Source organism: Halichoeres trimaculatus, unplaced genomic scaffold (genome assembly GCF_033239565.1).
Source record: "Halichoeres trimaculatus isolate MK-OKI-2021-1 unplaced genomic scaffold, fHalTri1.1 fHalTri1_scaffold_11, whole genome shotgun sequence".
Classification (NCBI taxonomy): domain Eukaryota; kingdom Metazoa; phylum Chordata; class Actinopteri; order Labriformes; family Labridae; genus Halichoeres; species Halichoeres trimaculatus.
The window spans coordinates 4,871,716-4,894,967 of NW_027437189.1; the positions used below are offsets into that span (position 1 = coordinate 4,871,716).

The 23,252-nt window shown below is 41.5% G+C and overlaps 1 protein-coding gene across 4 annotated transcripts in view; it reads left to right on the forward strand.

The window, feature by feature from the left end:
- The window catches only part of LOC141799093 (arf-GAP with coiled-coil, ANK repeat and PH domain-containing protein 3-like), a 110,919-nt gene that overhangs the window by 32,354 nt on the left and 55,313 nt on the right, over nt 1-23,252 (forward strand). For all 4 annotated transcript variants that reach the window (XM_074681184.1, XM_074681186.1, XM_074681183.1 and 1 more), the window contains exon 2: nt 17,441-17,498. In XM_074681184.1, coding sequence (XP_074537285.1) covers nt 17,441-17,498 — 58 coding nt within the window. The remainder of the gene's footprint in view (nt 1-17,440; nt 17,499-23,252) is intronic.

Sequence of the window (23,252 nt, forward strand, 5' to 3'; positions counted from 1 at the left end):
ATCAGACACCAGAGGCCCCGTGAGGAAATAGTTTTTTAGGGAGTGTTGGTGGTCCATTGAATGATTGGGTGAGTGGGTGAGTGGGTGAGTGGGTGGTCTGTCTGGGTTGGGTGGATGGTGTTGCTGTAGAGATGGGGTGTGGTGAATTGCTTTCACTCAGCTGTTGAACTACACTGGAGGATTTGGCAAACAGAGAGGAGGGGGGATGGTGAACGATGGTCCACATTAGAGAAGCAAACAGCCCACAGTGGAAACACTGACAGACTGACATGGTAAAAACTGTGGCACCATTTAAAACAATATGATTCCAGATTATATATAATATGACAAAACATTTTTTTAGGATATAAAATATTTCGATATAATGAGACATGACATGACAGGCGTCTGACGTCAACATGTTGAAATACTTGGGTCTTGAATGTTGATAACAATGAATAAGATCATCATTCCCACTTGCTATGTTTTGTTGATTTTTGTTGATTTTGTATTACCAACAGCAGTAGTTTGAAGTCATGTGCACATAGACTGTAAAAAAATGGACGTCATCTTGCTCAGCCCGAAGTGAGGTCTCCACAAAAACTGCTCCCCCTGGTGGCTGGCTGCAGTATAGGTTAAAAAATCCATCTCCCCAGTCATTCCAGATGGGCTGTGGCCAAGCTTTTAAAAAATTAATACTCCTTGTAAAAATGTTTCTCACGTCTGATTGTTGTGGTGATTTGTAGATATTATTTGGCTGCCTTGTATTCAAGTCCTCTTTGTTCTGAAAAGTTTTGTTTTTATTATCGACCTCGTTATACAAGGTCAAAAACGAGGTTTAACGATGATTGACCGCTGCTGTTCTCGTGTATTTTTTTCAGGGATTGTAAAATATGTTGGGAGGTAGAGTCAAGAAGTGATTACACTCTTGAAAAAAAAAAAATATATATTTTTGTCACCCAGCTCCACTCAGATTCTCCCAGAATCCCTCACAGTCTTTACTGCGCAGACTCTGGCTGCACTCTGCTACAATGGCTGCATTGGCTGCAATGGCTGCTGGTTTGTATCGTAATTATCTGTCAACCATACAAAGGTCTGAAGCTTTTGAAATAATGCTTTCACACTGGGCCACTTGGTCCAGACTGAGACCAGCTATTTTGGTTGGACCAAGGTCCGGCTGTTTGGTCTGGACCACAGTCCAAGGGAGGTTTCACACCTACCATTTTGGTTTGGACTGGGCAGAAAAGTCTGAAAGTCCGAACCAAACAAGGTAGGTGTGAAAGCTCCCTCAGACAGACAGTACAGCACGATTCACATCTGCTTGGCACGCTTCGGAGAGGTGGGCTTCATCACTGTTTACTTCCTGCATGAGAACAAGTTCATCACCATGAGCACATCTCTTGACAATCAATTTAAAAAAGGGGGATTTAGAGGGCTGTATTGGGCGAAAACGACTTACCATAAGTCCAAAGTCTCTAAAGTTGCAGCAGCGCTCTCTGTGTCTCATTGTGCTGACTCTGACGAGATCTCACTTCATGTAAACAGACACTTCACGATGGTGTAGTCTGGCCATGCGCATGTGATACCTGCTTAAGTCTGGTTCATATAGAGTAGTGTGACTGCTGGCTGTTCTCTGCAGTAGGGATGACCAGTGTGACCGCGCCATCAGACAAAATTAGGGACGGGTACCAGATTAGGTCCGTTTATTGGTACCAACCAAATTCTGCCAGTAGGATCAAATACCAAATCACATAAAATCAAACAGCACCATGTTTTGGTACCTAAAAGCATCCTTGTGACTGTGAGGGAGTGGAAGAGTAGGCGGTTTTCCATGCTGGACATGAACGCAGCATTGCAAGTTTATATATTGAGAAATAAATATGTCAAATGAAAAAACTTCAAGATTTTATTATTAAACAAATTAATATTTATTATCACATAAACACACAAAGTACAGAAAATTGGTACCGTTTCTTACCAGTACTGATCACCAGGTACCAGGCATCTGTACCATATTGTTTCATATGTGAAGGGTACCCATCCCTAGACATGATACCATCATCTGAATCTAAGCAAATGGTGTGATAGGATATTGTAAAGTAAAACATAACACATGATCCTATAATATGAAACCATGTCATATCTTATCGTAACTTTTGATACGATACGATACGATCTGGTATTTTACATTAAGATACAGTCAGACACAATATAGTACAATACACTATGATAATATTTAAGATAAAGTGAGAAATGATATTTTTTTACGTACATTAAGATTTGATTTGATACAGATGATTTGGCATTAAATGACACAAAACATTATGAAATTATACATTTGGATATGATAAAACTTGATACTCTACTCTAAGAAACGACACAACACTCAATACTCTACATTAAGATTTGATACTATATGGTTGGTACGGCACGTAGGATAGGATACAGAAAGAAACGGCACAATACAATAAAACAATATGATGAATTGAGATATGACACCATTTACTAGGGCTGAACAATTTATCGTTTTCAGATCGAAATCGCAATTTTAGACAATGCAATTTTGAGATCGCCAAAGCAGCAGTTTTTTGCAGCGCTCCTGACTGACTCAGGATCTGTTGTGTCAAGCATTATACACATTCTGTTTTACAAATTTGTAGACAATCTTTATGTTAAAAGTGCTGGTAAGCAGGTCAACAACACAAAGCCTCTGTTTAGGAGTAGAAGTTGATGAAAACAGATTATTTATCATCACTATTGATGATTAAAAAAACGTGAATTGCAATATCTGCCAGAAAAATGAGATCTTTTCCTAAAATCGTTCAGCCCTACAGGTGAATATCCCAAAGCTTGATTAGAAGAAAATCGTGAATCGAATTGAAATCACAATATCTGCCAGAAAAATCGCAATTCAATCGTTTCTTAAAATCGCTCAGCCCTACCATTTACTATGACTTAATACAACGCGGTAAAGAACGATATGATGTATGTTTCAGTACAATAACAGACCTTTGGTTGAGGCAGGCTTCGGTGTGTGTTCTCTGAACTGCTGAACCAGAGAGCGTGGGGGTCTCTGTATCTGTTAGAGCTGCTCTTAAAGTATGAATGATCTGTATTTATAACCTTCACCTGTCTTAAGAGATAAGCGTTAACCCTGTGATGGACACCAAACCCACTCTTCCACGGTGACCTGATGTTGGTCCTGATGTCGGTCCTGATGTTGGGCCTGCTGGGCGTTGTAATCGAAGCATAAATGAGTAATTACTGCAGCAGCCGCCCTGTCACTTCTGGGAGGCCATTAGTGCAGACGTGCGTTGTTGAAGAGGGTTTGAGGTTAATGCGGTGACAGCGGCGGAAATGTGAGCGCTGTTTATGGAGCGGCTGAAAGCAGGCCTGTTTAATAAGGATGAGGAACACATCTAAGCTTTCAAGAGGGAGTGAAAGCCCCGGCTTATGAAACAATAGTCGGGGCTTTGAGCACATGTCGGGCGGGTATTACTGCAGACATCTGAACTCCCTTTGCACCTTAAACGCATCAGGGTTGTGTTACAGCAGATTACGGGGAGTGGTGGTTCTTAGATGGTCAGCGTGGTGATGTGGACGTGGTGCCAGCTGGATGAGGAGGAAACATTCTCCATGGCGTCATTGGCTGTTTACGTTATGAGAGGGTCACATGGAGCCGTGCCCACTTACCTTCAGTTACAATCTCAGCTCTGCCTCTTTAAATTCTGGATTATTTCTCTACAGTGGGACAAAACAAATTCAATTATGATTTTTTCTTGTTGTCAAAAAGCTCAAAACTCAACGAGCCTAATAGGGCTTTACAGCTTGTACGACATACCTCACCTTCTTAACCCAAAAACTTGATCTAAATCTGGATAAAACTCCCTCGAACAAACTTCAAGCAGGAGAAAAATGGAAGAAACAGGAGTTTTTGATTATTTAAGGGATCTCTAAAAGGACCAAAAACAAAGAATCACAGAATACTCTGATACTGAAATCAATGAATCTCCACAGATACAGAAATGAGCAAGCAAACAATCAGCAATATTGCTGTTAACATCAAAGCTCCTGATCTAAATAAACAGCTTTTTATGTTTTTTATGTGTTTTTATAGCCCTTCATAAAGTTTAAACTCTGGCTGCAGATTAACTTCAAAACACCAAAGTCATGTCTGGTAGTCCAGGGGTCAGGGGTCAGGGGTCAGGGATGGATACTGAATTAGGTACTTTTATGGGTACCTTTCATATTTAAAACGATATGATACCGATGCTCGGTACCTTGCAACCGGTATTGGTACTCAACAGTACCAATTTTTGGTACTTTTTTGTGCTTATGTGGTAAAAAATATCAATTTGTTTAATAATAGAATATTTCAATTTTTCAATTTAACATATTTATTCTTCCTTATATAACCTTGCAATGCTGTGTTCATGTCCAGCATGGAAAATCACCTGCTCTTCCACTCTCTCTCATAGTCACAAGGATGCATTAAAGCCGCGTTTCCACCAAGCAGTCCGGGTCGGTTCGTCTCGGTACGGTGCGCTTTTAGCGGCATTTCCACAGACTCATCCCGGGACGGATCCCAAAAAACCGAGACGAGCCGTCCCACTTTTTTGGGACCCTTTCGTATGGGTGCCAGACTGAACCGATCCGCTCTCGGGAGGTGGAGCAACACACTGCAGACGGTTGATTGGTCAAAAGAATCCTCACTCACCCCGACAGCGGCTGCATTTCTCCTGGCGGCTCACAGACTTCTCTGAAACGAAGCTTGATTGCTCTTTGTAACAGAGAGTTACATGAAAATCACAGAGAGGACGAAATGCTGCATGTCTTCCATCCGTGCTCTTTGTTTACTGTGTCGCGTTTTCTTCTTTGTTGGATTTAATCGCGGGGTAAGCTGCTACGGCGTCGCGCTATTGTTTACCAGCTGCGGCTTCTGGCATGCGGCTTACACGCCGCCCACCACGAGAGGGCACAGTTTGCTGTGGAAACGCAAACGGGATGAGACTTTACTGTCCCAAACCGTCCCAAACCGTACTGAACCGACCCGGACTGCTTGGTGGAAACGCAGCTTTAGGTACCTTAACATGGTACCTTTCAATTTTACGTGAATAGATACCTGGTACTTTTGACAGAATTCAGTCAGTACCTATAAAAGTACCTAATTTGGTACCGTGTACAGATTCACATAAAATCAAACGCTGCCATGTTTTGGTACCTAAAACCCTCCTTGGGACTGTGAGAGAGTGGAAAAGTTGGCGATTTAGGCTGGATATGAACACAGCATTACAAGTTTATATACTGAGAAATAAATGTGTTACAGTGAAAAACTGGAGATTTTAGGATTTAACAAATTAATATCTATTACCACATAAACACACACAAAAATACTGATAATTGGTACCATTGAGTACCGATACCGATTACCAGATACCAGGCATCTGTACCATATTATATAGAGGTACCCATCCCTACCAGGGGTTCCTTAATATTTCAGCCTGTGACCCTTGAAATAGCGATCCTAGAGACCCAAGGCCCCCTGCCGAAGTAATAAACAAACATGCCAATCCAAAACCAGAATGGACCGACAGAAGACCTGAGCCAGGTAATTTGTTTGACTGGTAGAAAATCAGATCACCTATGTGCACATTTTGCTGTGTTTCCTAAATCAATCCACCTCCACTGTCACTCTTCCAGGTTTCATCACCTCAGGGGTCTTCAACAAAGAAATGTGGAAAACGAATAAAACACTTCTTTTTGCATGGTTTTGTATCATATCTAGGTGACGATGTGATTTGATTTTTTGAAAGATTTTTGGGTGCCAGTTTATTTAAATTGCGATTCTTTGGTATTTCTTATTTTGGGGATTTAGCTTGCTTTTCTAACTCCAGACCATGTGAAAAAGTTGAATGATGACGATGATGTCTACAGACTGAATAAGGAGCCATTTTTTCTCCAAAAATGCACATCACATGAGTCATTTTGTAAGATTTATTCAGGGGATCTGAAATCTCAAACTTTTTCCATCCCAGCTTATAAACAAAGACTAAAATGAAGGACTTATGAATGAAGGAATTTTGGATAAAAAAATCACAAAATCTTTCGACAAAATATCCAGATGCTTTGATACATCGATTTTTTCTCCCTCACCAATTATCTAACCTCTGTTTGTGTTTTACATTTCTTCAGTATTGGATGAAATTATAGTTGTTTCTAGTTTTATTTTTTATTTTTGAAAGGCTTTTGTAACTACACTTCGGAAACATGTGGCTATGTTTACATTCAGTCATTAATTAAGGAACATTAATTTGTGTTCAGCACATGTTCTGTTCACAAGAAATCTTGGTCTTTTGAGTACAGGAAGTCCGCCGCGCTGCTGCTGCTGTTGTTGTTGTTGCTGTTGCTATGGATACAGGAAGAAGTGGAAATGACAAATTGCGTCATGATTTTCTCCGTACATTAAGATGTTGTTCATGCGTTGCTGTTTTCATCGGGATACCCTTTAAAACGAATAACTCTCTCTCAGGACTCTGAATATTGACTTTATGTAAATGTAGCCGCTGTTGTAGTCAATGAATCACAGGACAGGGCCGATACAGTACAAATGTTCATTTACGTTTACAAAATAGGTGATCAAAAGTGTTTTATTTCATATAAATTAGATTTAATAGTGATAATAAAAACTATTTAATACATTTATTTTGAATTAATTAAAAGATTGGCAGCAGAAAATGTCTGGCCTGGTCTTCAAAATGTACAGCTTGTGTTTAAAGCCTTGATGTTTTTGGCTTTTTTTTAAGGTTGAATAAAAGAAATCAGAAGTATTTACATGTTGTAAAGTCTGAAACTTGAGAAGCTGGTGTGATTTTGGGAAAACTAGGTTTGGAAAATGGTTCAGTGTGCAAACCAGCGAGTATTTCTGAAGCGTTGAGGGTGGATTGTTTTTGAGTTCTTGGCATTGCAGAGCCAGCGGTGCCTCTTTGACCCTGCATGAGCTCATGTTATGGTCTGGAGGAGACGGGGGCTGGGCTGGGCCGGGCTGGGGGTGAATGAGGAGCCTCAAAGCTAAGAATAACCGAGCTGCTGCTCAGCGTAGCTGCAGGGAATACACTCAGGGATCCCACCCCCTTTATTTATCAGCCATTCAAGCCTTAACCAGGACACTGCAGCGATCAATACCTCTACAGAACGCTGCCGTCTCTCCAGACAGGAAGTGGCTTCATCACAAAGGGCCCCTGACAGACAGTGCCGCCCCGTCTCGTCCCCTCCTCCACCCAAACCCTCCTGTCCTCTCTGTGACTCCTTCCTCAGATGAAGCTGTCTTTGAGCTCAGACTCGGAGGCGAGATGAAAGAGTGTGATATCAAACAGGGCGCTGATTTCTGGGATGACTTGATGTGAGCGTGTCGTCTGCTCTACAGCTGTTCTCATTCGTATGCTGGCAGAGACACCACGCCATCACTCATTGGATAATTCTCTGTCCCCAGCGGGCTGCTGTCTTCAGTCTGTGAGTCCCAGCTGGGGCTGCAGTGAGGGGTCTGGATTTCAGGGGTCACTACCTGGATTCAGTAGTCCCACCTGCTATTCCTAAAAACAGACCACCAGGCTGCTCTGCTTTGATTCCTCCTGAGGCGTCCATGTCCGACTTTTATTTAAGGACAGTGAAGACTTGTTAGGTGATTTTGAAATAGTCTTTTTCCTGGAAAAAGGTGTCACTGCTAGAGGTCGACCGATATGGGTTTTTTGGGGGCCGATGCCGATGCCGATGCTTTCCAAATTTGGGCAGCCGATGCCGATATGCATAGCCGATTTTTCCAATTTGATATTCAGGCCGATTGTTAAATAAATATATATTTATCACATTTTTGTGAAACGCAGCAATTTCTGAGCAACTAAAAGAAATCTATTACAACAAGTCGTGTCCAGTCCTCTGAACATGTATTCAGCTTTCAAAACAATGAAATATTTTGTCTGAGTAAACACACAATGTAACAAGCAGTAGTAAACATTCACACTCTTCTTAAAATGTCAAAAAAGAAATTTAAACTTATTAATATCATTTGAACAAAAGTATGTAATGTATCCAAGTGGTTCCACAAGTTTGAGGTGCTCATCTTTTTTGTGCCTGATCAAAAATTGCATCATTTTATACAACGGATCAAAAATCGGCTTTTTAAAAGAAAATACGGCCGATGGCCGATATATCGGTCTACCTCTAGTCACTGCTATCAACACCAAGCAGCTCCTTTAAAAACTGTTTTTAATTTACAGACTGATCACAGAAGAAGTCACAGTCTCTATGTAACAAAAGGGCCCCCCTCTCCTTACTCCTCTTTGAGCTAATGTAATTAACAGGTTGAGATCGGGCATGTTAAGCCGTGTTTATTGTGTTTCTTCCAAAGTATTATTCAATTTGACCATCCATTAGGATGATTAAAATGTGTTTGGATGGATGGATGCAGAAATATTAGCTCAACAGGACATCAAGTCCACTTTTTCGGACTCAGTGAGTTAGCTTTCGTGCTCGGATTCCTTTTGTGCAGCTGACAAGACGGGACTTTATTTCTGCATCGGTTACAAAAAATGCAGTCGTAGGTGGCGCCCATTTTTTGACAGGAAGATTGATGTGATGGAGCCTCTTTTATATAGTCTATGGATGGAGTTCAGGATGGGAAGCCAGAGCCAGGTGAGACTGATGTGGCTGCTGACCTGCCAGACAACTCCTGCTCAGCAGCATCCCGGTGACAGACGTAAAGAAGGATTGTCAGAGATTCAACCTGAGATTCAACCTGACGGAAACGTGAGCCGAGCACCGTAGCTAAGTCTTGGTTTTCTGACTCTAGATCAGTGGATAGACCTCTGATAGACCTCTCTGTCTTGGGCTTTATCATGACGGCTCTAAGCGCGTTGCTTTACGATCAGCTCTTACACATACTACTCATTTTTGAAGTCAGTGTATCTGATTTCAAACTTTACATACACTGATGTGAACACAGCGTTAAGCTACATATCACTAGCTAACAGCGCTAACAGCCCTCACTCACCGCGACACCTGCTCCGTTCTCCTCACACCACAACTCCACTGCTCTCCTACGGCCGTTATTCCTCCTTCTCTCCATCTTTCCTAACCGACCCATAATTATAACCCTGAGGACCATCATATGGATAGGAACACAGATTTTCTTCCCCCTCATTAACAGGAGTGACGGTCTGATCCATGTTTATTAATGTTAAACTGAGGCAGAAGCAGAGGGACTCCCCTCTGTGACGTCACCTTCAAATGACGGTTTCTAACGCAGATGTACAAAAACCTGTACTATAACATCTCCAGGAGTATCTGTGCTTTATTCATGGAGGATTTTTTTAAGGATATAATTTTTAAGTTATTTTCCTATCAATTTCTTCACATTTGTCTTTACCCTGCAATAACCTCTCCTTTAACATGTTGTCATGGAGACCTGGGAGAGTCAGGCAGGATCATTCAGAGAGCAAAGCAAGCCCCAGTATTTCCAGCCCCATTTCAAAGGCCAGATTAGGTTGAAACACAAAATAAATGTGATTAATCAGCGAGATACAAAAATAATCCACAGATCAATCGACATCAAAAATAACTTTTAGTTGCAGCAGTAGTTTTTTTTCTCTGAGACGTCCTTGAGAGCCTCCAAAAACTCACGTCTCACCACCACAGAACAAAAAACTACCATAGAATGATTATTTTATATCTCAGCATCAAATGAAACCTGGAGATAAAGAGTCTCATGACTTAAAGGGAAACTCAGAGATTTTTTTTTCTCAGTCCAGTAAACATCCCCTCAGCCCGTCTCCAGGACGCCCCGTCAGCACGTCACAGGCCAGAAACCAGCAGAGCTGCAGCTCACTCAGCACAAATCTGTGTGTGTTTATTATGTTTTTACACCACGGCTCTGTTCTCAGTCAGATAAACGATCCCAGACTAATCCTGCACACAAACAGGCGCGAGGGCCGCAGTTTGCCCAGACGGGGAATAAACTTAGTGCGTTGTTATTAAGACGTCTTAATCAGGCTTTAAAAGGAGACTCTGCTCTCTATGTAACACTCAGAGCTGCAGATACTCACCACAAACTCTGAATACCAGAATTTAAGAAAGGAGAATTAACCTTGAATCTTTTAAATATACTCAAAATGTCAGGAAAAAACTGCAAGGTTTCCTGCCAGAGGAGAGGACATGTGACTTAGTAGCTGCAAAATTTGTCATGACAATGAGAAATCGTCTAATTTTGCTCAAGAAATGTCTGTTTTTGATGGTTAAAGTCCAGAACGAGAAGAGGTTTCTTCCTGCAACAGCCTGCAGGAAAAGAGAACTGTAATGCAGACTCTGTTTGTCAAAAGGGATCTTGCTTTTTCCCAGAATTCAAAGTGGAAAATTTAAAGAATTTGGGGTTTTGAAAAAAGTTCAAATTCTGGATTTTATCTGATAAAGAATTTAAGAATTCAGTCAGGACCCCTCTGAGACAAATCAAGTATTATTATTATTGAAAGCCAAGGCAGGGAGAGCATCAGCAAAGACCTCCAGAGTGCAGAACACAGTGAACATCAGCGAGAGTACGATGACACTGGTAAACTCAGACACAGCGCAAATAGAGGAGCTGGATTATTTTGTTATTTACTGATCAGATGTATTGATGTATTTTACTGAGCTGCTGATGTTCTGTCAGCCGAGTTTCCACCTAGCGGTCCGCTTTTGGATCAGTACAGTTTAGTACAGGTCAGATTGGTAAAGCCCGATCCTGTTTGTGTTCACAGCCAACCGTGCCCCTTCGTGGTAGGCGGCGTGTAAGACTGGTGCTGATAGCGGCATAAGCTACAAAATAGCGTGACAAAACAGCAGTGTATCCCGCTAATTAATCCAACAGAGAAGAAAAATGTGACGGTAAACAAAGAGCAACGATGAGAGACATCCAGCAATTTGTCGGAATGTGGACTGGTCTTTATTGCTGCTGTCTGCAGTGTTTCTAGCTCCACCTTCTGGGGTCGAGTTGCTATGTCTGACACTCCAGCAGAAGGGTCCCAAAAAGGGGGGGACAGTACGGGTTGTAGAGGTGTAAAAAACCCCATCAATATGGCAATATATAATGATACTTTGACCTTCGGTACAAAATTAATATTTCAACTTTTAATATTTTTACTCATTTGCCGTAATGTAAATATGTAAATATGTAAATTAGACATACACCGATCAATTCGTCAACTGATCAATCAGTGCCGATTGCTGCTTTTTGCTCTGAGACCTAAAACTCAGGACACTTTATTGGTTGTTTATGTTAAAACAAAGATTTTATTGTTTCACAGGTATCGTTAAATGATTTTCAATAAAATAAGATTTAAAACATTGAAGGTATATGCTGTCAGTTATAAAAAAAAATAAAAATTGGTATGGGCAGGTCAGGCTTTTTAAAGATCAGTGATCAGCCAGAAAATTGTGATTGATGCACCCCTAATGTAAATAGTAATATTTTCTACTTTTCTTTCTTCCTTCAAATTTCAAATTTCATATTCTTGTTATTATTATATTTTTTAGTGTTATTGCATTTATTGCACTTCTCTTTGAGCTGCTGTGACAAATAAAATCCCCCATGGGGGATCAATAAAAGATTATTCTATTCTATTCTGTTCTATTCTAATATCAATATTTTTGCAAAAATAAAAATTTATATTTTAGCCGAGGTGGAAGAAAATACAACTTCTGCACTTCCACTGCGGTAGATGGCGCCAAAGAGCTACTACCCCGTATTAGAGATAGACCAATATGGAGTTTTCTGGGCTGATATGGATTATTTGTAGTAAAGAAGGCCGATAACCGATATTTAAAGCTGATATTAATTTGCAGTCAAAGTGCAAATTTTGGTGCCAAAATTTTAAACAATCCAAACTCCAACACTTAGCTTCATTCAAATACCTTTAAGCATGAGTTTATTAAACAGTTCCCAGCCTTAGCAGCACGTTTTATAAAGTCTAATGAAAACTTTAAAAAATAAATAGCTAAAGTTTTCTACAGTGAACAAAGTTTTCCAAAATTTCAATGTTACTGAAATAACTGTAATAACTGCACTGCTGATTGGCTGTTACCCAAGCCATGGCTCTGCTTGTAACCAATCAGATAGTACTGTGGGTGGGACGGTGCTGGGGACAGAGTAGTGACCGCAGACAGCGAGCAGCTGCATCAGAGCCGCCACAACGCAGTTTTAAATTTGTTTCTTATCGGCAGTCGGATAAAAAAAAAAAGGCAGATGCCGATATGCTTCAAAATGCCAAATATCGGCCCGGCCAATAATCGGTCTATCCCTACCTAGTACGTTGCCAATAGATTGTACAATCTGAAGTCTATTTAAATATTTCTTAGTTGACTGTGTAGAGTATCACAATATATCACCATATTGTGATACATCATGATACTATCTTATTGTGACCCAAGTGTTGTGATTCGTGTGGTATCAGGAGGTCAGTACTTTGGGGACCTAGTCAGAGGAAATGCACTTTCACTTCAGATTTCAAAGATTCACACAGAGAGACTCATACTTTAGATTTGTTTGCATCAGGAGCCTGAACTGCTCTTTAACGACCTCCTGATGAGCTCCCAACAGAGCGTGAACGTCACCTCCCGTCTCAGCATCCGTGCTGAGAGTCATGTTATTATTATCCACTCGGCCTCCCCCCCCGTGGTGTGAATAAGGGTCAGCTCGAAGCGCATGGAGGGGACCTCTGCGGCCCACTTAGGAGTTGGTTGCTGTGGCGACAGGCCCGGGGCAACATGTGCATCCATTATGGGAGTCATGTGCAGCGAGACGAGGGCCGTGGCGGGTTAGAGCCTGGAGGAGCTTCAGAGGGAGCAGCTGTCCCACGAGGCTGAGTTTGTGCACATCTGGAGCAGCTGGGCCGCGCTGTCACTTCATGGAGCGGCGTCGGAGGCTGCAGAGGAGATAATGAGCAACAGAGGCTGCAGCGCCACGGCTAAACTTTGTGTTTTTGATGATGTTACAGTTCCATTTCGCACTTTTTTCTACTCCAGACTATTTTTGGGGCTTTGGCCAACACCACCTCATAAAAAAAGCTTCAGGAGTGACATCAGCAGTGAAAACAGGGGGATTATCCCAGAGGTGTGTCCGCGCGGCTGAAGGCCGTTCAGGAGATCAGTTAAGGTTACAACAACACACGTCCACATGTGGAATAACACGGTATTGATTATTTAAACCATGTGCTTAATTTTGCACGGGACTTAGCCTTTAGACGGATATTTCCTCTCCGGAGAATTCCCACCCGCCTCTGCCACACTTCCTCAGATCCTGAGGAGAGGAGAGGGGAAGAAGAGGAGGAGGAAGAGAACACGTGCAATCCTTCATCCCTCGGCCAAGCGGGCGAATTCACCCAAGGCTAGAGAGGAGACGATGAGGCACAGATACAAGTTTTATATCCTGCCAGCCGTGGCCGATATATGCCACAGATACTCTTGTCACAGAGCTGCTGTGGGTCTTTACACTTTCTCCTCACGTGGGAAACCAGAGAGCAGGAGCACAGCTGCTGGTGTGGCTGTTTTCGAGGAGGAAATCAAAAGTAGATCTAAATATAAGTTGCTGTCGAGGAATAAAACCATGCCGAATTTATCCTCTGGTTACAATAAGTTTATGAATGAAGCTAAATAAAACAGACTCTTGACCACTGTCCGACATTTCCTTCCTGAGAGGAACAGAGACTTCTGCTGAAGATGTGAAATTTTGTTGTGATTTTTATAAAGATGCTGACTGGGGAAAGAGATTTATACTGGCTGAAGATGAGGAAAGTAGGAAGACAATCAGATGAGGAAGAGAAGGAGATGCGACAGCAAGATAATTTAGCTGCAGTGAGAATTGTAGACGGCGCGGAAGCTAACGTCAGTGCTAGTTTGTCTTTGTCATGCAACAATTCTCAACCAATATGTGAAATTTGACCTGAACACAAAGAATTATCTGAGAAACATCATCACGTCTTGGTTGGTCTTGGTCTGAAACAGTTTGATAAACACTGTGGAGGCAATGGAGTATAGTGAGCTCATTGTCATGTTCAAGAAACCAGTTTGAAACCAGGAGTATCTATCAGAAAATGGGTTCATGGCACGCATTTTGTGGCATTTCCTTTGACTAAAACCACACAGGTCCCCAAATTACCAACCCGTACCGTCCCACTTTTTGGTACCTCTCTGTTGGGGTGCCAGTCCTACTGATCCAACCCCAGATAATGGAGTTAGAAACACTGCTGTTCGTTGATCCGTTGAAGATTTATTATTAGATTTCAGGAAATGTTCAAAATAGGATAAGGAAGAAGTGATTAAGTTTTGGAGGTGATCTGGATCATTGTCTCGATCAAGGACATTTTTAAAGGATTCTTTATCATTGTGAGATAGGGCTGTTTTCACCGTATGTGTATATAACTCCACCATAAATGGTCAGACTGCTTTGCAAAACAACACAAGACAAGGCCACCATAATTCCTGACAGATGTTTAAGTATGATCCAGATCCTGTATATACAGATCGAATATATTCTTTTAGATAATTCGGCACTAGTTTGGCCTTTCAAATCATGTGATCAAAGCCAGTTTATTTACTATTATCCACAGCAGATAGCATGCCTGGCGCTTTTTTTTTTTTTTTTTTGAGCACCTGGCTCACCAGTTGGCCGAGCACCTGTCACGATGATGCGACTACTCGAGGAGCTCGAGTCACATGACGTATTCTCAGCCATCCAAAGTCTTAAGTCTTAAAGCATGGCTTAGATCTACCATGTCTAAGGACAGACTGACAGGCCTGGCGATGATGCATGGAGGTGAAGCGGAAGTATATCCTTTGATGGTGGGATGCGTCTGGTCACAGGAGGATTCAGCTAGCCTTTGATGTAAAAAGTTGTTTTTTTTGTGCGCATCATGGACCTCACCTATTCCAAATTCCTGGCTACGGCCCTGTTTTTGACACCATGTGCGCCGTCCATTGGTGTCCATCCCCAAACTGCAGGGGGCGGTGAATCACAAACATTTGTCTACTAGAGAACTAAACAAGAGTTTAGTTTGCCTTTATTTACAACATAACAAATCTGTCCTAGAGTTTTTTTCCAGTTTATTTTAACCAATTTCTCTTCTCTGCTGAGAGTGGCCGCAATTTCACGCTAGGGCTAAACAATTTTGTAAAAATAATCTAATTGCAATTTTTTTTGACCAACACACAAGCAATAAACCGTTCTAGACCAACACAACAAATGATACTGTCAACATATAAACAACCCTTTCCTGTAGGCCAGGCCTAAATGTTATGATAAAATGAGATAAATTGAAGCATGAATTGATTCGAATACCGTATCTTGATTTAACTATTACACCGGATATTGAAATGAATAACAATAATAAATAAATATGAATCCTCTTCTCTATGGATCCCACACTAAATGAAATGCAGAAATGTGTAAAAGACCAAATCTCTGGCTCAACCACTGAAATATGTCAACATGTGGAATGCAATGTTTTATAAAATGAAAAAAAAACACTGTGTGAACATAAATTTATCCATTTATTGTATAAAAATGTTACTGATCTCTAGAGGTCGACCGATATGGGTTTTTTGGGGGCCGATGCTTTCCAAATTTGGGCAGCCGATGCCGATATGCATAGCCGATTTTTCCAATTTGATATTCAGGCCGATTGTTAAATAAATATATATCTATCACATTTTTGTGAAACGCAGCAATTTCTGAGCAACTAAAAGAAATCTATTACAACAAGTCGTGTCCAGTCCTCTGAACATTTATTCAGCTTTCAAAACAATGACATATTTTGTCTGAGTAAACACACAATGTAACAAGCAGTAGTAAACATTCACACTCTTCTTAAAATATCAAAAAAGAAATTTAAACTTATTAATATAATTTGAACAAAGGTATGTAATGTATCCAAGTGGTTCCACAAGTTTGAGGTGCTCATCTTTTTTGTGCCTGATCAAAAATTGCATCATTTTATACAACGGATCAAAAATCGGCTTTTTAAAAGAAAATACGGCCGATGGCTGATAGAGACAAATGTCCAAATATCGGCCCGATATATCAGCCGGCCGATATATCGGTCTACCTCTATCTCTCATCAGTATGGAAACACAAACCAAAGTCAATGCTCTTAATTTTTTATTTTTTATTTTTAATTGTAGCTTTTGTGATTTGAAAATTGCACTCTATTATATAGCAATGTCTTTTTAAATTTGATGAATTCTTCAGCTCTATTTCACACCACAGCTATTTACCACTCGGCGGCAGAAATTGTACACATGAAAGCGACTGCGCAAGTGGGTGTAGGTGCGAAAGTGACGCCATTTGTCTGTACGAAGCCGCACCCAACATAAATCAGTCTTTAGTCTTCCATGGTCCAGGTTTGGTGAGTTGGTGTGGATTGTAGGCTCAGTTTCCTGTTCCTGGGTTACATGAGGGTCACCTGATGTGGTCTTCTCCTGCTGTTGCCGATCTGCTTCAAAGTTGGACGTGTTCTGTGTTCAGAGATGCTCTTCTGCAGACCTCGTTTGCGAAGATGATCTCCAACCAGTCTGTCCATTCTTTTTTGATATTTTCTCTTTTTGGGACCATTCTTTGTAAACCCTTGAGATGGTTGTGGGTTAAAAACCCAGATCAGCAGTTTCTGAAATACTCAGACAAACAATTATGGCACATTCGAAGTCTCTTAAATCACAGTTTTTCCCCATTTTGATGCTCGGTTTGAACTTCAGCAGCTTGTCGTCTTCATGTCTACATTCCTAGATGGTTGGAGTTGCTGCCATGTGATTGGCTGATTAGATAAACGGGTTAATAAGCAGCTGAAATCGAGTGGACAGAGTGGTTAATGTGTGCTTTTAGTTGGTGGTTGTTGAAATTAGGTTTGTTCGGTGTTGTCTTCTTGTGATCTGATCAGTAAAGACACAGGGTCGTGCTCTCAGTGACATCAGATTGTGAAGAAGCTGGTTCGTGGTCTCTCAGGGGCTCCATCCTGCAGCTGTTAGCCTCTGGGTGTAAATCACACCCTCGTCCTGGTGCGTTCGGGTGTGGCATTAGCGGCGGTGGTGTTGACATCCGTTTGGGGGATTTGGGGGTTTTGGATTCCTCTTCTCAGCCGTGTCCTCCTCACCGTGCAGAGACTCGGTCTGTTACTTTGTTTTGACAGAGCTGAACCGCTCCCAGGACGGCGTCTGGCTCACTTAAAGCACACCCCGAACGTCTCGCCGTGTTGCTGCTGAAACATGTCGAGGTTTGGCTCTGCAGAAATCCATCTGTCGCGTTGCAGATTTATGGAGTGCGCTGGTGCTTTCTGAGAGCGTGGGAAATCTGGAGCAGATTGCAGAGCGGCTGCTTTCCAACAAGACTGACGACTTTAACAAGTTACCACACATGCATCAATAACTCCTCTTTCTCTTTGTGTTTCAGGGCAAATATCGACGAGGTGGAGAATGACGTGGTGGAGATTGAGGCGAAGCTGGACAAGGTAAGACTTATGACACCTGTGCTGCTCTCCAAAATGTTCATGTTCTTCTTTCCACACCTCAAATTTGGACATCAAAGCGGATGTCTGCATCATCTTTCTTTGCACGCCACATGTTGAAGTCAGCGAAACCCACTTCAAGAGGAGGGCAGGCGGCAGATGTTGCACTGAGTTGCTCTCAGCTTCTAATCATCCCGTCTCAGCATAAACCCAATCCGTCCACGTCTCAGATAGTCCGACGACTTTTAATTTGTGGGTTTTGTCTCTTTCTTCTTCGTCTTTTACCAAAATAAAAGCCCTTTTCTGTATCTGTTGGCGAGTGCAGAAAGTTTCTCTACAAGCTGTCAGGTGAGATCAGGTCGAGTATCATCTGTTTTTCTAACCACTGTGTAAACTGAATGGAAACCGTGCCCGTGGGCTACAACCCTGTGCCAGCCTGGCGTACTTAACCCCGTGACATCATTGATGTTCGTTTGGCAGGAAGTTTGTGAGGTTTGGATCCACACAGGAGCACAAACAAAAGATTTAATGTATTAACTTGTATTTGTGAAACTAAATCCAGCATCAGCATTTCATTATTTATGATTTCTAATCCCAAATACCAGAGTAAATCATTAGGGCTTGTTTATTCTACCAAGAAATAAGACTTGAAATAGTTTTTTTTTTCTCAGAGAAACTTAACAGCTTGTTAAATCAGCTCCACTGCAATATAAATGTCAGTTAGGAAGGTTTGTTTATGTTTTTATTAGGGACACACTGATATAAAAATTTTGCCCGATTCTGATATATCGTGCATCCTTAGTTCTTGTATGATAAAAGGAAACAATGAAACATCTTCCCCTGAAAAAAGAATAAAGTATAGGAAGACAGTTTGCATTTTACAGCCTAGAGGTCTGACAAAGTAATACATCAAAAACATGCATGGATTGTGGGTATTAAAGTTCCCATCAAACAAATGAAACATCTAAAGTCATCATGATGCGCTATACCCTATAGAATAAAGCCACCATAAGGAGAAAAAAGGAACACTGAAAATGATGGACTGGCTCCCTTTAAAGGTCCCATATTCTGCTCCTTTTCTGCAGTTTAATCTGGATCATTGATGTCTTCATGAAATGGTAGTAACATGTTTTGGTCCAAAAAGACAATAAATCAAGCACAGCAGCATTGTTTCCAGGCTCTCATAGCCCCTCTGTTCAGAACGTTCTGATTTAGTGGGCGTGGCCTTCATATGTAAATGAGCCACCGCTGATACCGCCCCGCTCTTCCATGTCACTGAGAGCGGCGCCACGAGCTCCGAGTGCACAATGTTTAGAAAACAGCAAAGCTCGTTTACTGTTACATTACAGGCTAAAACAACAGGCTAACCGCAGCTAAAGTTAGCATCCTGAAGCTAACACAGAGACAGGGGGGACACTGAGGAAAAGCTCCTACATCTGCTCCACACAGCATTTAAAATACTCACATTTCCAGGGTCCCAGGTTTGTTGGAGGATGGTTGGTAATGCGTCTGGATTCAGGACCAGTCTATTGGCTAGCCCTCTGTTGGACTGTCCAAAGCTGGAAAAGCAGTCGGCCATGAAGTAACTAGCACACACATGCACAGTTTTACTGAGTGTAGCTGGAACATTTCCTTGATAAATGAACTCTAGCCACTTAGTCTTGTCTTCTTCAGAGATGGGAAGTTTGCGCATGGAACTATGTGGCTGTTTACAGCCAAAAACAGAGCAGTGATGGCAGTGATGGCTGTGGACCAATCAAGTCAGACTTGCTCCTGATTGGTCAAAAAAGGGAATTGCTGACGTCGGCAAACCCCCAAATTCCAAACAGCTCATTTTAGGTCAGGATTTTACATTCACAAGCTCTACTAAGTACAGGTTTTGTCATTAATTATCACATTATGTGGGCTGTTTACACTACCGCTCATACATGATACCTAAATGCTAGTTAAAAGCTAATCTAACAGAAGTCCCAGCTGCAGCAGGTTATGTTTCTGTATTTACAATAAATGTTAAGAACTGCTGGTAGATTCAACTAGTTGCTGATATGCTGTGTCCTACCAGCCACTAATTGGTGCTGTTGCCCCAATTAATAGCCACTGTCATTATTCTTTAGTGCTCTACAACCCGGATGTAAACAAGCACAGATGACAGCTGGCGCAGTGTAGTGTGGTTTGTCAGTAATATGATCCAGTAAATGGAAGTTAAATTGTGTGTAATCTGTGTTTGGTTGAAACGATTTATTAGAACTCAATCAGAGTGGTTTGTAGCCAGCAAAGCTCTGCTAACACTAGCAACATACTCACACTCAAGTTATGTTTTTACCGTTGGACGGGTTGGCTCATCAGTTTTTAAATTTCTGTTCAAACAATATTGCTACTCAGGACATGAATAGTTTTACAGAACCGTATTTATTTTAACATCTCTGCGATCCATTTCGATGTAGAGAAGAAGTCATGTTTTCATGTATATTCTAGAAATATCAAGAAATATGCTGACAAATTTTACATTTGTTGTGTTTCCCACGAGAGTTGTACTAGAAGTTGTGATTTTGGGACATTCCCAGGTGCAAGGGAACAGTAGATCTAAGATTTGGGATTATATCAGTGTAATATCTGAGAGGATGGTGAGGATGGTTGTGGTTAATGAGTGTAATTACGGGGTTTAGATGGTGGAGATCCTGTTATGACTTATACCAGACTGTGGTTCTTGATCGAAACACTCAAAATAGCTTCCCACAGCATGAAATCTTCAGAGATGTCTATTTGTAACCTCTCGTTATTTCCCACATGTGTGATGTATCACACAACCCCCGGGCTCGAAGCTTCAGTCTCCTTTTCCAGAACCGGCAGCCAGTGTTGGACGTGTTCGGTACGTTCAGTCTCCAGGACTTGAATTATCAGGTCTTGAAATGATTTAGAGGAACTCTCAGGTTGTATTTCATTTCTGGGAAGCAGACTTGGACAGGCTGTCGCTGGAGTAACCCTGGATTAAAACTGAGGAATGTTGGTATGTTGTTCTCCACTTTCTGTCACAGGGTATCCCGTTTCAGTCGACATTAAACACAGCGTGCTCATTTCCCTCAGCTGCTCTCCCTCCAGCGTCATAAATACTCTGCACAGCGTTATCCCAAAGTGCGAACGCTGCGAGCCTCCTCTGGTGGCGCTCGGTCAGGGATGTTTCTCAGGCCTGGACAACAGTTCAGCACGGGTTGGCTGGAACGTGACGTGGCAACATTAGACCGCATCACATCCAGTTTCTCGTAATGAGGTGTCCAGATGCTTCGACAGTAATGCTCGTGTCACTGCTCCATCTGCTCCTCCTGACACTGAGTAACGGGGAGAGCCAGGATTAGTCAGAGTCAGGAGAGACACTTTTACTTCCCTGCTATCGGCGCTGGAAACCTGTGGTGAGGTTCAGACTCCAGGCAGAGGAAATATACACCGCAGAAACTGAAATCTTACCAAGTGTTTTTGTCTTATTTTAAGTTAAAATTGTCTTATTACACTTGGTATGAGCCACATTCAACTGATCAGTCCAGAAAAATGTCTTGTTTCAAGTTGTTTAAAGACTAAAATCAGGTCTGAATTGCTTGTAACAAGTACAAAAAAATATAAACCAAAAAATTTGTCTTTAAATAACTTGAAATAAGACATTTTTCTGGACTAGTAAGGTGAATTTTCTACTGAAAATAAGACCAAAAGACCTCCAAGATTTCAGTTTTTTGCAGTGTATGATGATTTCTTATATGCAATGTTGCTGGAAGACAAACTTCTTGTGGAAAATACAGAAATTTCTCCAGAAAGGTACAGCTCCTAAAAGGCAACATTTTCTAATCATGCTTCAAAAGAAAGAGAAAGTCAAAATCTAAAAATGCAGCATGTAGCATGATCACTGTATATCTGTGTCTACATGGCCAAACCAAAGTGACCCAATAAAGAAAACCCACTCATGCTGACTCATCTGTGTGGTGGTTGGCGTTAACCCTCTCAAACATCTCCATGTGTCTGGAGCGTGATGCTAACATCAGGGGCTAACATATGGGCAGCACCTGTGCACGCGACCACTTCTTTAGCTTCCCACAGGTGATAACTCGACAACCAACACCCAGCTGTGGGACACACAGCTCTGTCTTCATGTGGTTTGTGCTTTAAAGCTTTAATAAGTTTGATTGTTGTGGTTGAAACATGATGTGAAGTCGTCATAGTTGCAGTTAGTTCTTCCAGTGAGGTGTTGGTGTCTGGTGTTAGCTCTGTTAGCCATGTCTGTGAATAGCATGATGCTACTCTGCCCTCTGGTAATCCCTCTGTTGCTGGGTTAGCACAGCTAGCTCGTCCATCTTATTGGAGACAGGTTGATGTTGTCACTTCTTAGCTCACACCTGAGAACCAGCACGACATCCTCACCTCCTTCTCCTCACCATGTGGGAAACATCAGGCCTTGCACCAGTTAGCATTGACATGCTACAGGCTGCTAACAGCTGATTTCACATGTAAACAATGCGGTCATGGTTACATGTAGGATCTCCAGACAAACACAGGAGCAAAAATAGTAAAAATAAGACAAAAACAGTTTGGTATCCACGACCAACAAATGAGCCATACAAAGTAATGACCCACTCCAAATACGAAGATGATGAAAAAGTGTCGAAAAAATTACAAGAAACAGACAAAGAAGACAAAGCTGCTGCAACAGGCAGCCACAACCAACAGGGCGGTGCCTAGCAACGATGGTGAGATTTTACAGTACCTTCATTAATCCCCTTGTAAAACAAGGCATTTAATGTAAGTCTATGCAGTTTTTGAGACTTAAGAGTTTTATAGCATATTTTTGTCAGATATTCACAGGTTTAGCCTTTTACTTTTCAATTTTCACCAAAAAAAGAGAAAGTTGAGAAAAAAAATCTGCGTGTGAATGCTTACAGCTCTTCTTTCTTAAATAATTGGTGAATTATTGTAAGAATGAATCAAAAAAAATTCCCTTTAAGAACTTTTAGGAAGAAACGAAGAGAATGCTAGCTACAATATTCAGTTTTCAGAAGAGCTACCATTAACTTTAAAGTTTCTGTAGCATGTCATGCTGATTGCTGATTGGCCCGTGGGAATCATTATTAGGGTCTTCTCCTACAGTGCGAGGACCCTATTATTATTTGTTTGTTACTTTCTCATCCTCACTTCTACGCGAAAACCCTAATTTGAAAATGTTAAAAACTCCAAACTTGACCCCCAACATCCCATCATTTCTCATGGGCAGTAAGAATGTCGAAAACGTACATCTCATTGAGACGCAAAAGTTACCATCGGGGCCCAAAAGCCCTATCTTACACATGAAGTCGGCAATTAAGACTTTTCCACATTTTTGCCCTGTCTAAAAAAATGATCTCCTCTGAAACCATAAGTGGTATCGGCTTGAAAATCGGTGAGATGACAGATTGGACCCTGCTTTACAAATTTTGTGCAGGATTTTGGCATGTCAGACCTGGTTTTCAAATGACAAGCCCTTAAAGTCGCTGAACCCCAAAGAAGCCCTTTCATTAGAGCCCCCTATTAGAATGAATGGGAGCAGAAGAAACTGCTCCACACAGGCTGCTGCATTTGGGCCTCTGGGCAAAAAAGTAAAAGTCGCACAGCTTTAACAATGACATGGATGGATTACTGACAAAATTTACTACAAGAATATTTTGTTTTTAGAAAGATTTGGTCAAAATTGTGGCCTCTACAAGGAGTTGTTTGTAAAAAATTTTTAGATTTCACTTCTCG